The sequence below is a fragment of the Orycteropus afer genome, unplaced genomic scaffold (assembly GCF_000298275.1).
Source record: "Orycteropus afer afer isolate SDZICR_OR568_19922 unplaced genomic scaffold, OryAfe1.0 scaffold00362, whole genome shotgun sequence".
Taxonomy (NCBI): Eukaryota; Metazoa; Chordata; class Mammalia; order Tubulidentata; family Orycteropodidae; genus Orycteropus; species Orycteropus afer.
In genome coordinates this window covers 2,508,951-2,522,883 of record NW_006921949.1, presented here as the reverse complement: position 1 = coordinate 2,522,883, position 13,933 = coordinate 2,508,951, and the positions used below count along the sequence as shown (strand labels likewise).

The 13,933-nt window shown below is 37.1% G+C and overlaps 1 protein-coding gene across 1 annotated transcript in view; it reads right to left on the bottom strand.

Moving 5' to 3' along the window:
* Nucleotides 1–13,420, bottom strand: part of TRAPPC13 (trafficking protein particle complex subunit 13) — a 52,214-nt gene extending 38,794 nt beyond the window's left edge. The window contains exons 1-4 of the mRNA XM_007952861.2: nucleotides 13,411–13,420; nucleotides 9,224–9,323; nucleotides 7,623–7,707; nucleotides 195–322 (exon numbers count right to left, since the gene is read on the bottom strand). Coding sequence (XP_007951052.2) covers nucleotides 195–322; nucleotides 7,623–7,707; nucleotides 9,224–9,323; nucleotides 13,411–13,420 — 323 coding nt within the window. The remainder of the gene's footprint in view (nucleotides 1–194; nucleotides 323–7,622; nucleotides 7,708–9,223; nucleotides 9,324–13,410) is intronic.
* Between the last annotated feature and the right edge of the window lie 513 nt (nucleotides 13,421–13,933).

Here is a 13,933-nt window from a genome sequence, read left to right as displayed (position 1 = left end):
CCCTCAGCAAGATGGACTGACACAGTGGCTACAACAATGGGCTTAAAAATAACAGTTATGAGGATGGCAGAGTACCAGCAGTACTCTGTTCTACTGTATGTAGGCTCACTATGAGTCGGCATCAAATCAACAGCCCACGACAACAACAACATTAGTAAAAGCCTTTGAGTACTAACAAAATTTTTAACCCTTACATGTGTGTCCCGATTTCCTTCACTTCATGGTGTATGACGTCATCAATACAACAATCAGGTTTGAGTTCAGCCACTGCAGCATTGGAGGCTGAAAGATTTAAACGCTGAGAACTTGTCTGAAGATCAGCCTTGAAAGAAAGTAATAAGAAAAACCCAAATGAAATTAGTTAATCTATATGATGTGGGTGGGTATGGGTATAAACATAGGGGAATAAGAATGAAGAAGTAGGGATGAAGAGGGAGCAAACTTCCCTGCATAACCCTTTCTATATTAGTTCTAATAACACTTAGAAACATGTCAATGATTCACACAACCCCCACCACCCTAAATAAATAAGATCATTTAGGAAATGGGGAGAACCAAAATGGTGAAACAAAAAGTAACTAATGAACCTAGTTGTATTACAAATGAAGAACAGTAAGGACACTGTGGGAAATAAAGGGAGAAAAAGAAGTGATATAAGCAAGGTTGGAAAACAAGATCTTGATTCCAGTTAAGGCTAAAGACAAAACAGTACATAAATGTTGTACTCTGACAAGTACTTCTGTTTTTCACAGGGATACGGGTTACCGATTCTGAAGCTACATTACAGGTGCTAAATAATAATCAAAATTCAAAGAAACTGAAACATGTCGTCTATTTCTGAGTACTTATATTCTATATGCATTGCAGATAAAAAGACAGTTTAGATTCAGAAAAAGTAAATGGCTCAAAGTTGGCTAGTTAAAATAAAGCTTATAAAAAGGAGAAAGAATAGAAGATTAATCACTGAGTGATCTAAACAACACTGACTTCTGCCCTAGCCTTTTTACTGATATCAATTGATACCAGGTCACAGGGTAGTCTCTGGCCCTCCACCCAAGTGCAGCCACATTTTTGAAATTCAAACTTAGTAAACCTGGTTTACAACAGAAAAGAAAAGATTAGCAATTTTGGGTGAAGAAAAGCCACTGGCAAGATTAATTTTGGTCAGGAATTTCTTTACAGTTAATATTTGGTCTCACGGGCAAGAAAACCTTAAAATTCAAGTAAGGTGTTTGTTATTAATTTTTTCTCTTTCACATGTATATACTAGGACTAAACATAAAACAAATAGTAAGAGACAGTTTCTCAGCTTGGATTAAAAAAAAGATAGAAGTAAGGAAAAGCTAGAACAAAGCCTTTGGTGCTGGAATGGAATTGGAGGCATCAGTATGAACATAAAGGCTTTTTAAAACACAAATACAGATAGACATTACAGAAACAAACACATATGTACGTATGTGTTAATATTCAACACCAAAAGATAAATAACAATGCAAAACAATGTTAGATCTCAGAAACTAATTTGTAGACCTGATGAAGGACATTAAAGTCACCAACTAAGAAGATCTACCTTCTCTAAAGTGGCAACCCTCTCCAGCTGACAGTTATACTTTACACACTCTTTTAAATCTCTTTTTTAAATTATCACTCTCCCTAATTATCTTAGGAACTCGGATGGCATAGTGCCTAAGGTATGTGAATGCTAACCAGAAGGCTGGCAGTTTCAAAGGCACTAGCCACTCTTCAGAAGGAAGATTGCGCAATCTAATTCCATAGTTATCCTGCCTCAGAAACCTAAGGAGGGGTCACTATGAGTCGGATCTGACTGGGCCTCAGTAAGTTTGTTTTTTTGGTTTGGTTTCTTTCTGTCTCCCCTATCAGTAACAGAAAGTTTATGGAGGCAAGGACCTCTGTCTTCTCTTGCTTACCACTACAGCACAGTGCCTGGCACATAGTAGGCAATTAATAAATACTTGTTGAATACTGAATGAATGAATAAAGCTATCATAAAACTTCAAGACTATTGCCAAGAAAATTCAAAGAAAGCATTAGTTCACGGGCATAGAATTCTTTTGTTTCTTTAAAGAAAGCAAGTTAGATTTTCTACAGTTAATTCTAATCTAATTATCTCGATGCTAGACCCTTTTAAGTGGGATATTTATTAGTGTTCTCTCATTACTATATCCAGTAACAAATTAGTTGTTGTTATGTGCCGTCCAGTTGGACCCAACTCATAACGACCCCTCCTTGGGTTTCCGAGGTGGTATCACTATGGAGTAGATTGCCCAACCTTCCTTCCGAGGAGTGGCTAGTGGGTTTGAACCACCAGCCTTCTGGTTAGCAGTCAAGTGCCTTAGGCACTATGCTACCAGAGTGCCTAATAAATTAGTAGTAGCTCAAATTTATTGGCCACCTTCTACATGCAAGGCTTGTTTTAAGCATATTACTTATTTAATATCCACAATCTTGAAGTAGGTCTTAGTATTATTCTGATTTTACTGATAATGAAACCAAGTCACAACTTAGGCATGGGGTATAACCAGTAATAACTTCTCCAAAGTTCTACAACAAGTAAGTATTGAAGTTGTAATTCAAATTCTCTAACATTTTAGAAATTAGAGAGAAAAAGAAATACTCAACCTACTATCTTTCTGCCCAATATATCTTCCTATGTGCCATTTTTAAAACATTAATCTTTACTACAGTCAATGAAAAAGGGGAAGACCCTCAGCAAGATGGACTGACAGAGTGGCTGCAATGATGGCCTCAAGGATTATGATTGTGAGGATGGTGCACAAGTGGGCAGTGTTTTATTCTGTTGTACATAGGGTCGCTACGAGTCAGAGCTGAACTAGATAGCACCTAACAACAAACAGCGTATATTGTATGTGCTGAACAGTTTGTTTTTCTCCTTTCTCCAACGTATAAATAATGCTGTGTTGAACATTTCTTTCCTAATTATCTACTACATGCCAGGGCCTGTTATAAGAGCAAGGAGCTCTGGTGGCACTGTAATAAGGCATTGGGTTGCTAACCAAAGGGCTGACAGTTCCAACACATCAGCTGCTCCATGGAAGGAAGATGGGGCATCTGCTTCCATAAAAATTTGTAGCCTTGGCAACTCTATGGGGGTCACTGTGAGTCAGAATCAACTCAATGGCAGTAGGTTTAGTGGGTTATATATACATCAGCGAACAAAACAAAACCAGGGAGGACAGGGAAAAGATACAACTAATAACAAATAAATAAATAAATGTAGTACATCAACCCACCGCCATGTAGTTGATTCCAACTCACAGTGATCCTTTAGGACAGAGCAGAACTGCCCCACAGGATTTCCAAGGCTATACATCTTTAAGGAAGTGGACTGCCTCGTCTTTCTCCTATGAAGCGGCTGGTGGATTTGAACCGCTGACCTTTTGGTTAGCAGCTGGATGCTTTAACCAATATGCCCACAGAGCTTGCCTTATGGGGGCAAAAACAGCAGAGTAACGGGGAAGTATAGAGTTGGTTTGGGGTTGCTGTTATGGAGTTGGCCCCCAATTCATGGTGACGCTATACACAGCAGAGCAAAACACAGCCCAGTCCTGCAATAGCCCCATGATTGGGTACAGACGAGGCTATTGTGATTCACAGGGTCTTTTTTTTTGTTGTTGTTGTTATGTGTTGTCGAGTCGGACCTGACTCATAGCGACCCCTCCTTGGGTTTCCGAGGCAGTATCACTACAGAAGTAGATTGCCCAACCTTCCTTCCGAGGGGTGGCTGGTGGGTTTGAACTGCCAGCCTTCTGGTTAGCAGTCAAATGCCTTAGGCACAATGCTACCAGAGCTCCCACTGGGTTTTTAGTGACTGAATTTCTACAGTATATTGCCAGGTCTTTCTTTCTAACTTTAGTCTGAAAGCTCTGTTGATACTTGGTCAGTATTATAGCAATACTCAAGTATCTGATGAAAGACAGGTGTAGCTGCATATGAGGAGCACTGGCCAGAAAGTGAACCTGAGTCTCTATCATGGATGGCAAAATTCTGCTTCTGAAGCACCACTGTGCCATACGCCTGGCTTGGGAGAGGAGAATGCAATTTACATTGCAAGGGAGGCTTCATGCTGAAAATTGGCTTTTAGATGAGCAGGATTTGAACAGAGAGAAAAGGTGGAAAGGGGAATCATTGGAGACAGCTAGCAAAACACCAAAATCCATTAAGAAAGAGTTTGGTAAAAGCTAGCAAGCTGCCATCTAGATGCAATGATGGGTCTCTCCTCGTCCAGAGCAAAGAAGAATGAAGAAAACCAAAATTCACGGAAACAATTAGTCCTGGTGACTGGTACACCATCTGATCTGCAGCCTATATGACTATGAGACCAGAAGAACTAGATGGTGCCTGGCTACCAATGTCATCCACTTGGAAGGGGATCTATGTAGGAGATCCTTGATAGAGAGGGACAGCAATGTGGAACGAAATCAAAATCATTTGGGGAAAAAAAAATAAATAAATAAAGGGGGACCAGGTTTGCTGGTCCGATAGAGCCTGGTGGAATAGCTGAGACTATAGCCCCTTGCTACCCTTCAGGTCTGGAATTGAACCCACACCTGTGGTTTCCAGCCAAACAAAAGACAGGCATATGAGTTCAACATTTATCTGAGGTAGATACACTCCTTGGAGAGAACAATCATGGGAGAAAGAAGGGCTGCTTATGCACAGGGAGACAGCTCAGGGGGCAGGAGTGCACCGAGGGATGGGCACTGGGAAGAGGTAACTGTGGGGAGGAAGTGGGAGGGGAGCTGTTGCATTGTGGTAAATTGTGGTCAATGTCATGAGACAAAGTATATGTGAATTGCTGTATGGAGAGTGAATTTGCTCTGTAAATCTTGACCCAAATCACAGTAAAAAAAAAAAAAAAAAAAAGAGAGAGAGAGAGAGTTTGGTATAGTTAAGGGGTTCATATTTAGGAATATAGAAAAAAATATCTTAAAATCTCTAAAATAAGCTTCAGGAAAGCAGAAGCTTTTTAAATTTTAAAAATATAACCCCACTCTCTACAGTTATACCTTGAACATATATTTGCTGAATTAATGAGTGAAAGACTAGTATAGACCAGGGATTTTCCATGTATGGTTCACAGACCAACAGAATCATCATCAGATGGGAATTTGTTAGAAATTACAAATTCTCTGGCATTATTCTAGATGAACTGAATCAGAAATGCTGCAGATGGGGCTCAGTGATCAGTGTTTTAAGGAGTCTTCCAGATGATTTTGTTACTTTTGAAGTTCTGAGAAACACTAGTATAGACCAAGGAAATACTGTCTGATATAGGGAGGGAAGATGAGTCCTTCAGATGTGAAGGCATTCAAAATATGACTTGGGAAGAGTTGCCTCTTCAAAGTAGAGTTGACCTTAATGATGTAGATGGAGTACAGCTTTCTGGACCTTCATTTTCTGATGTGGCACAACTCAAAATGAGGAGAAATAGCTGTAAACATTCGTTAATAACTGGAACATGGACCGTATGAAGTACTAATCTAGAAAAAACGGAAGTTGTCAAAAACGCAATGGAATGCTTAAAGATCTATATCCTAGGCATTAGTGAGATGAAATGGACTGGTATTGGCCATTAAGTATCAGATAATCATGGAGTCTATTATGCTGAAAATGACAAATCAAAGCTGAATGGTGTCACATTCATCATCAAAGAGTATTTCAAGATCTGTCCTAAAGTACAATGCTGTCAATGATAGGATAATGTCCATACACCTACAAGGAAGGATGACCAGTTAATATGGCTATTGTTCAAATTTATGCACCAGCCACTAAAACAAAAGGTAACAAAATTGAAAGAACTGAAGACTTTTACCAACTTCTGTAGTCTGAAATTGACCAAACATGCAACTGAGATAGATGTATTGGTATTTACTGGTGACTGGAATGCAAAAGTTGGAAACAAGGGCCTTCACCTAGCCTCTAGAGCTTGGCACTTTGAATTCAAACTTCTAGCCTACTAAACTGTGAGAGAACAAACTCTTGTTTTTGAAAGCCACCCATTTGTGCTATTTTCTGTTAGAGCAACACTAGAGAAGCAAAACAGATGCCTACCTGGGTTTTATTGACTATACATAGGCACTCAACTGTGTGGATGACAATGGCTTATGGAAAACATTGCAAAGAATGGGATTTCCAGAATACTTAATTGTGCTCATGAGGAGCCTGTAAATAGAGTAAGAGGATGTCATTCAAACAGAACAAGAGGATACTGTATGGTTTAAAACTAGAAGGGTATATGTCAGGGTTGTATCCTTTCACCATAATCAATATGTATGCTGATCAAATAATTCGAAAAGCTAGCCTATATGAAGAACATGGCATCAGGACTGGAGGAATACTCATTACCAACCTGTGATATGCAGATGACACAACCTTGCTTACTGAAAATGAAGATGATGTGAAGCATTTACTGATGAAGATCAAAGACTATAGTCTTCTATATGGATTATACCTCAACATAAACAAAGTAAGTTATCTTCATAACTGGAACAATAAGCAACATCCCCCAATAAACTGAGAAAAGATGGAAGTTGTCAAATATTTCATTTTACATGGATGCACAATCAATGGCCATGAAAGCAGCCTTCAAGAAATCAGTGGTTAAATTCCTTTGGGCAAATGTTCTGTTAAAGTCCTCTTTAAGGTGGTTAAGAGGAAAGATGTCAGTATGAAGACCAGGATGCCCCTGATTCAAGTCATGGTATTTTCAATAGCTTCTTATGCATGTGAAAGCTGGACAATGAATGACTAAGACTGAAGAAGAATTGATGCATTTGTATTGTGGTATTGGTGAAGAATACTGAAAATACCATAGACTACCAGAGGAACAAACTAATCTGTCCTGGAAGAAGTACAGCCAGAATGCTCCTCAGAAGTAAGACTGGCCAGCCTTCATCTCACCTACTGTGGTCACGCTGTCAGAAGGGGCCAGTTCCTGGGGAAGGATATCATGCTCGGCCAAGTAGAGGGTGAGTGATAAAGGCCAAGACTCTCAATGAGATGGACTGACACAGGCACTGCAACGATGTGCTCAAACAGAGCAAGGATAGCGAGCATGGCACTGGACCGGGCAGTGTTTTGTTCTGTCGTTCACAGGGTCTATGAGTTGGTGCTGACTGCACACCACCTACTACCACCACCACTAACATATGTATCCTCATGTCTCTGCCTCAGATTACCATGTCCCTCCTGTCTTTTTCTCTAAATCCTATCTTTCTTTCAAGATCGTTTTGTGTTCTCTCTCCTCCTAAAAGTCTTCCTGATTGATAGACTCTCCAGTGATGTTTCCTCTTATTTAAATTTTCTCATGTTAAGCACATATATTAACAGAAACCTAAATTGTTACTTTGACTAATAAATTTTTCACTCACAGTATGATAAGCACTGAAGACAAGGAAAATGTCACACACTTAGTATAATGTCTCACACCATTAGGTGTTCAATGAATGCTTGTCATTAATGACAACTGACAATTCTAGTATCAAACATGCATTTTAATAAATTTTGAAAAACATTATATTGGGAACAACATGTTCTGCTTTATTTTTAAAAAATATATTTTAAACAAGAAAGTCACTTACTTTTACCAATATCTCTTTTACAACTTGACTGCTATCATTATGAACGCTGATATAACTGGAAAAGGTTTCACCCAGAAATATATTCCTGTAAATAAAATAAATTTTTAGGTAAAAATCCATTCAATTTGTATCACAAATACACTATTTAAGTAACTACGAGAACTTCAGATGGATAAAAATTTATTAAATTATAGAGAGCAAGTAAAATACTGCTTCAACATTCCTTTGTTTACAATAGGTCACTCATTCAGTACCTAATTAGCAATAAAAAATATGGACTTAATCTGTAAAACATGAAATATCATGACTGTCAACTGGTGCAAAAACTGCCTGTTCCCATAATACAATAATCCTGGAAATCAGATTTATGTTAGGAGTTTAAGTTTTGTATCTGAAGAGGCCAGAAGAAAGTAATTTTTTCATTTCTGAAATAACTTAATGCCCTGAATCTAGAAGAAACCCAAGCTACTGATCTTTAGAATAATAGGGCTACTTTTATCAATTTGTTTTTGTAAGATATCCTGATAAAATAATGACCAGTGGCTTTATATAGTTTTATATTTTTTTTAATATTGAATATATCTCCAAGTGTTCAAGACATTTATCAATGACCACATTCTAAAATCTTTTTTTTTAAAAAAGGGAAAAACCTTGAAAATTCTTTTTCACCTCAAATTCTCTGAGAAGTAAAAAGAGCAAAACCAGGGGCTTCTACCACATCAACAATCTAGGATAAAAGGACAGCTAAAAGTAAGAGCTGATAATTAGCTAACAAATTTGATTTTGTGAGGTTATATACAACAGCTACTTATGAAACACAAATTTAGATTAAATCAGTTAAAATAAAAGGAATACATGGCCAGTCAAATGCCTTACGTATTATGCTACCAAACCAAAAAACCAAACTCACTGCCATTGAGGCGATTCTGACTCATAGCAACTCCCTTTGGGTTTCTGAGGCAGTAAATCTTTATGGAATTAGATTGCCCAGTCTTCTTTCCACAGAGCAGCTGGTGGGTTTCAATTGTCAACATTCTGGATAGCAGTCAAATGCCTTAGGCACTATGTCACCAGAGCTCCTTATAAAATAGCTATCACCCATTAAAAATATAAAAAGATTTAAAGAATAAAGTTAAAATTCTACGACTTTGGGAAGCACAATTAACATTTTAGTTTATATACTCTTACTCTTCACTTATCAACTATCTCGTTATCTGAAATTTCACATCAAAAACAATATTAACAAATATATTATCCAATTATTTTGCAATGTGATGAGTACGGTTATGTGTCAACTTGGTTGGGCCATGATTCTCAGTGGTTTGGCAGTATAAGTAATGATGCAGTTAGATATCCTTCATTTTTGCATAAAACTGATTTTCTCATAACAACCTGGTCTTTGGGACCTAACCATGTCAATAAACAAGGACTAGGTGTATATATTTTAAAGAAAATCAAAATAACATAGAATAATTTTTATAAAACTTTTCTACCACTTAAACGTATCATGAGCATTTTTCCATCCCATAGTTATTTTTGAAACATGATGTAACAATTTTATGGTACTGTTGCATTTCTTATGTGAATATTATCATTCTTACCCAAAATTCTGTGGTAAAGTCAACATTTCTCCCAACATTAAAATTTCGGCACCACTTACAGTCGAAGGATCATCTCTCATGAGTTGGTTAAAGAGATCTCCTGTAGCAATGGGAAAATATAAAATTCTAATACCTACCTTGCAAATAAGTTTTATTTACATACAGAAATATGTAGTTAGGAGAGATACTTCATAAAACTAATCTCTCAAAATAAATTATATTTCAAAATATTTAATTTCTAATAAACAGGTGCCAAAAAATTCTGGTCTCACTGCAAACCAACACTTTAGAAACAGAGGAAAAGGTAGGGAATGAGATACAAAATATATCATGGTGGACTTCTAGTAAGATGGCAGAATAGGCAGATAAACTACACACTCTTCAACAAAGAAAAGAGAAACCAATTGATACAAATACAGAAAATAATCCCGGAGCCCTAAGCTTTGAAAGGAAGAATACAGAAGCAGAGTGAATACCAACTAGTAGAAAAACCTGAATGAAAACAGTGAATAAGGAGACAAACAGAGCTCCGGACTGTCAGCTATCCTGATGGCATGGAAAGCCTGAATATTTCCAAGTGGTGTTAGGACCTGAGAATTAACTTAAAATCAGCCCTGCTCACCAAGGGCTGCATGGATGACTGCACTGGTGGCTGAAGACTGAAAAGGGAAACAGCAAAGAAGGACTCAAATTGAGCTGTGGATTTTTGGCTCTCTAGTGGGCACAACCATTTTGAATGTTTAAAAGTGGTGGCCATTTTGGATATTTAAAGCAACTGCATTCTCTGGATTACAGAGAATTCTGCAACAACTGGAAAGGAGACAGGTGGTGAGTGCCTAAGTGCTACCAATTAGTGAACAGAGGAACAGAGTACCCTGCTTACACAGATAACATCCAAACAAAACAAAGAAAATGAAAATCTTGGGCAAATAACTCCAAAATACAATCACCAATTAAATATAAACACAAAAATGTCACAATGCCTCAGAGACAACACACAACTGCAGTACACACAAAGAAGCAAAATAAAGCAGTAGAAACAAGGGACCCAGATACACACCCAGGGGACATCCCTGAGGCAGCATTGGAACTCCTTGATAAGAAATGCAAAAGAATTATATTTAGGTACCTTCAACAGTCTGAGAGACAGATCAAGGAAAACAATAACAAAATTAAGGAAAACATAGAGAAAACCCCAGAACAATTTCATAAGATAATACAAGAATAAAATGACAAAATAAATGAAAAATTAGAAATGATACAAAATCTACAGAGAGAAACCCAGAAGATTAATACTAAATTTCAGAAACAGATAACAGTGAATGAGCAAAGGAGTAGAATTAAATCAATGGAAGGCAGAATTAGTGAGACTGAAGACAAATACCTGAATACTTCTGTGGAAAGGGATCAATCAGAAAAAAGATCAAAACAAAATGAAGAAAGCCTAAAGTTCATGTGGGATACCAGCAAAACGAATAACCTACATGTAATCAGAATTCTAGAACAGGACAAGACAAATAAAACCAGAGAGAAAATTGTCAAGGATTTGTTGGAAGAGAATTCCCAATACAATGAAGGACGAGAATATACCCATTCATGATGTCCAAGGAACCCCTAACAGGATAGACACCAAAAGAAAATCACCAAGACATATCATTATCAAACTAATCAAAACCAAAGACAAATAAAGAATCCTGAAAGAAGTACAGGAAAAATGAACAGTTACCTACAAAGGGCAACCAAAAATGACTGGGTAAGAGAAGAAATAAAAAATGAATTAGAAAATGCCTTGAATAAAACAGGAATGAAAACACAACATATAAAAATCTTTAAGACAAAGCAAAAGCAATGATCAGAGGCAAATTTATAGCAATAAATGCACACATCAAAAAAGAAGAAAGAGCCAAAATCAACACCCTAACCAACAACTGCAAAAATTAGAAAAGAGCAGCAAAAAAAGCCTACAGTCACCAGAAGAAAATAAATAATAAAGATTAGAGTAGAAATAAATGAAACAGAAAACAGAAAGACAGTAAAAAAAAAAAATCAACAAAACTACAAGTTGTTTTTTTGAAAAGGTTAAGTAAAATTGACAAACCAGTGGCAAATTTAACAAAGGAAAAGATGGAGAGAACACAAATAACAAAAGAATAAGAATCTAATTGGGTGACGTCACAACAGAACCCATATAAATTAACAGGATAATATCAGGATACTATGAATAATTAAACTCCAACCAATGTGAAAATCTAGAAGAAATGGACAGATTTCTAGAAACATACAACTTACCTAAACTAACAGACTGAGGTGGAAAACTTGAACAGACCCATAACAAAAGAAGAAAATGAACAGGTCATAAAAAAAATTACCAACCAAAAAAAGCCCCGGCCCAGAGGGTTTCACTGGAGAATTCTACTGAACACAGAACACAGAAAGGAGAACACAGAAAAGGATGGAATCCTCACAAATTCATTTTATGAACCAAGCACAATCCTGATACCAAAACCAGGCAAAGATATCACTAAAAAGCAAAGCTAGAGACCAATATCCACCATCAATATAGATGTAAAAATCTTCAACAAAATACTAGCCAACAGACGTCAACAACATATCAAAAAAAAATACATTATGACCATGTGAGGTTCATACCAGGTATGCAAGAACGGTTCAACACTAGAAAAACAATGTTATCCATCACATAAATAAAACAAAGGAAAAGAACCATATGATCATATCAATCTATGCAGAAAAGGCATTTGATAAAATCCAACATGCATTACTGATAAAAAATAGGAATAGATTTCACCCAAATCACAATAAAAACTTAAATGAGTAAAAAAAAAAAAAGGAATAGAAAGAAAATTCCTCAACATAACAAAGGGCATAAATCAACAGCCAGCATTATTCTCAATGGAGTGAGACAGAAACCATTCGCCTTGCAAACAGGAACCAGACAAGGATGCCCTCTATCACCACTTCTATTCAAGACTGTATTTGTATTGGAAGTCCTGGCCAGAACAATAAGGCAAGAAAGGGAAATCAAAGGTATCCAAATTGATAAGGAAGAAGTAAAACTATCCCTATTTGCTGATGATATGATCCTATACATAGAAAACACAAGAACTCAGGAAAAAAAAACAACAAAACAAAACTACTGGAACTAATGGAGAGATTTAGCATAGTGGAAGGGTACAAGATCAACATGTAATAATCAGTTGGATTCCTCTACACTAGCAAAGAGATTGCTAAAAAAAGAAATAAGGAAATCAGTATTATTTAAATCCCCCAAAAATCAAACTCACTCCCTTTGAGGCGGATCTGACTCATAGCTACCCTGCCTTGGTTTTTGAGGTGATATCACTATGGAAGTAGATTGTCCAACCTTCCTTCTGAGGAGTGGTTGGTGGGTTTGAACCGCCAGCCTTCTGGTTAGCAGTCAAATGCCTTGGACACTACACCACCAGAGCTTCCATCATTTACAATACACACTGCCATCAAGTCGGACCTGACTCAACAACCTCTCTTTGGGTTTCCAAGGTGGTATCATTATGGAAGTAGATTGCCTAACCTTCCTTCCAAGGAGTGGCTGGTGGGTATAAACTGTCAGCCTTCTGGTTAGCAGTCTAATAGCTACCAAACAAAACAAACTAACAAAATTTGGGAATAAATCTCACTAGGGACACAAAATACCTGTATAAACAAAGCTACAAAATACTGCTTCAAGAAACCGTAAGAGTTCTACATAAATGAAGAACATGGTATCATGCTCATGGATAGGAAGACTGAACATGGTGAAAACGTCAATAGTACCCAAAGCAATCCTAATCCAGATCCTAGCAACATTCTTTATGGATATGGAATAACCAATCACTAATTATGTATAGAAGAAAAAGACCTCAGATAAGCAAAGCACCACTGAAGAAGAACAAAGTAGGAGGTCTCACACTCCCAATCTCAAGACCCACTATATAGCTACACTAGTCAAAATAGCTTGGTATTGATACAATGACAGACACGTAGACCAGTGGAACAGAATTGAGAACCCAGAAATAGATCCATCAACCTATGGTCAGCTGATTTTTGACAAAGGGCTGAAATATAGTAAGTGGGGAAGACACAGTCTCTGTAACAAATGGTGTTGGCAAAATTGGAGATCCATTTGCAGAAAAATGAAAGAAGATCCATACCTTGCAGCATACTCAAAAACTAACTGTAGATGGATCAAACACTTAAATGTGGAACCTAAAACTATAAAGTAGTTCCTCATGAAAAAAAAAGGGGCAAATTTAGGTGCCCTAATTTATGGCATAAAAAGACTGTCAAGGATAAGCTAAAATGCACAAACAGCAGAAGATAAACTAGACGAATGGGACCTTCTAAAAATTACCTCAAAAGACTTCTCCAAAAGAGTAAAAAGAGAATCTATAGATTGGAAAAAAACATTCAGCAACGACATATCTGAGACTTATCTCTAAAAATATATAGAAACCTCCAACACCTCAACAATAAAAAGACAAAACAATCCAATTCAAAAATGGGCAGAAGATGTGAATAGATACTTCACCAATGAGGATATTCAGGCAGCCAACAAACACATGAAGAAATGTTCATGAACCTCAATAACAAAAAGACAAACAATCCAATTAAAAAATGGGCAGAAGACATGAATAGACACTTCACAAAGGAGGATATTCAAGCGGCCAACAAACA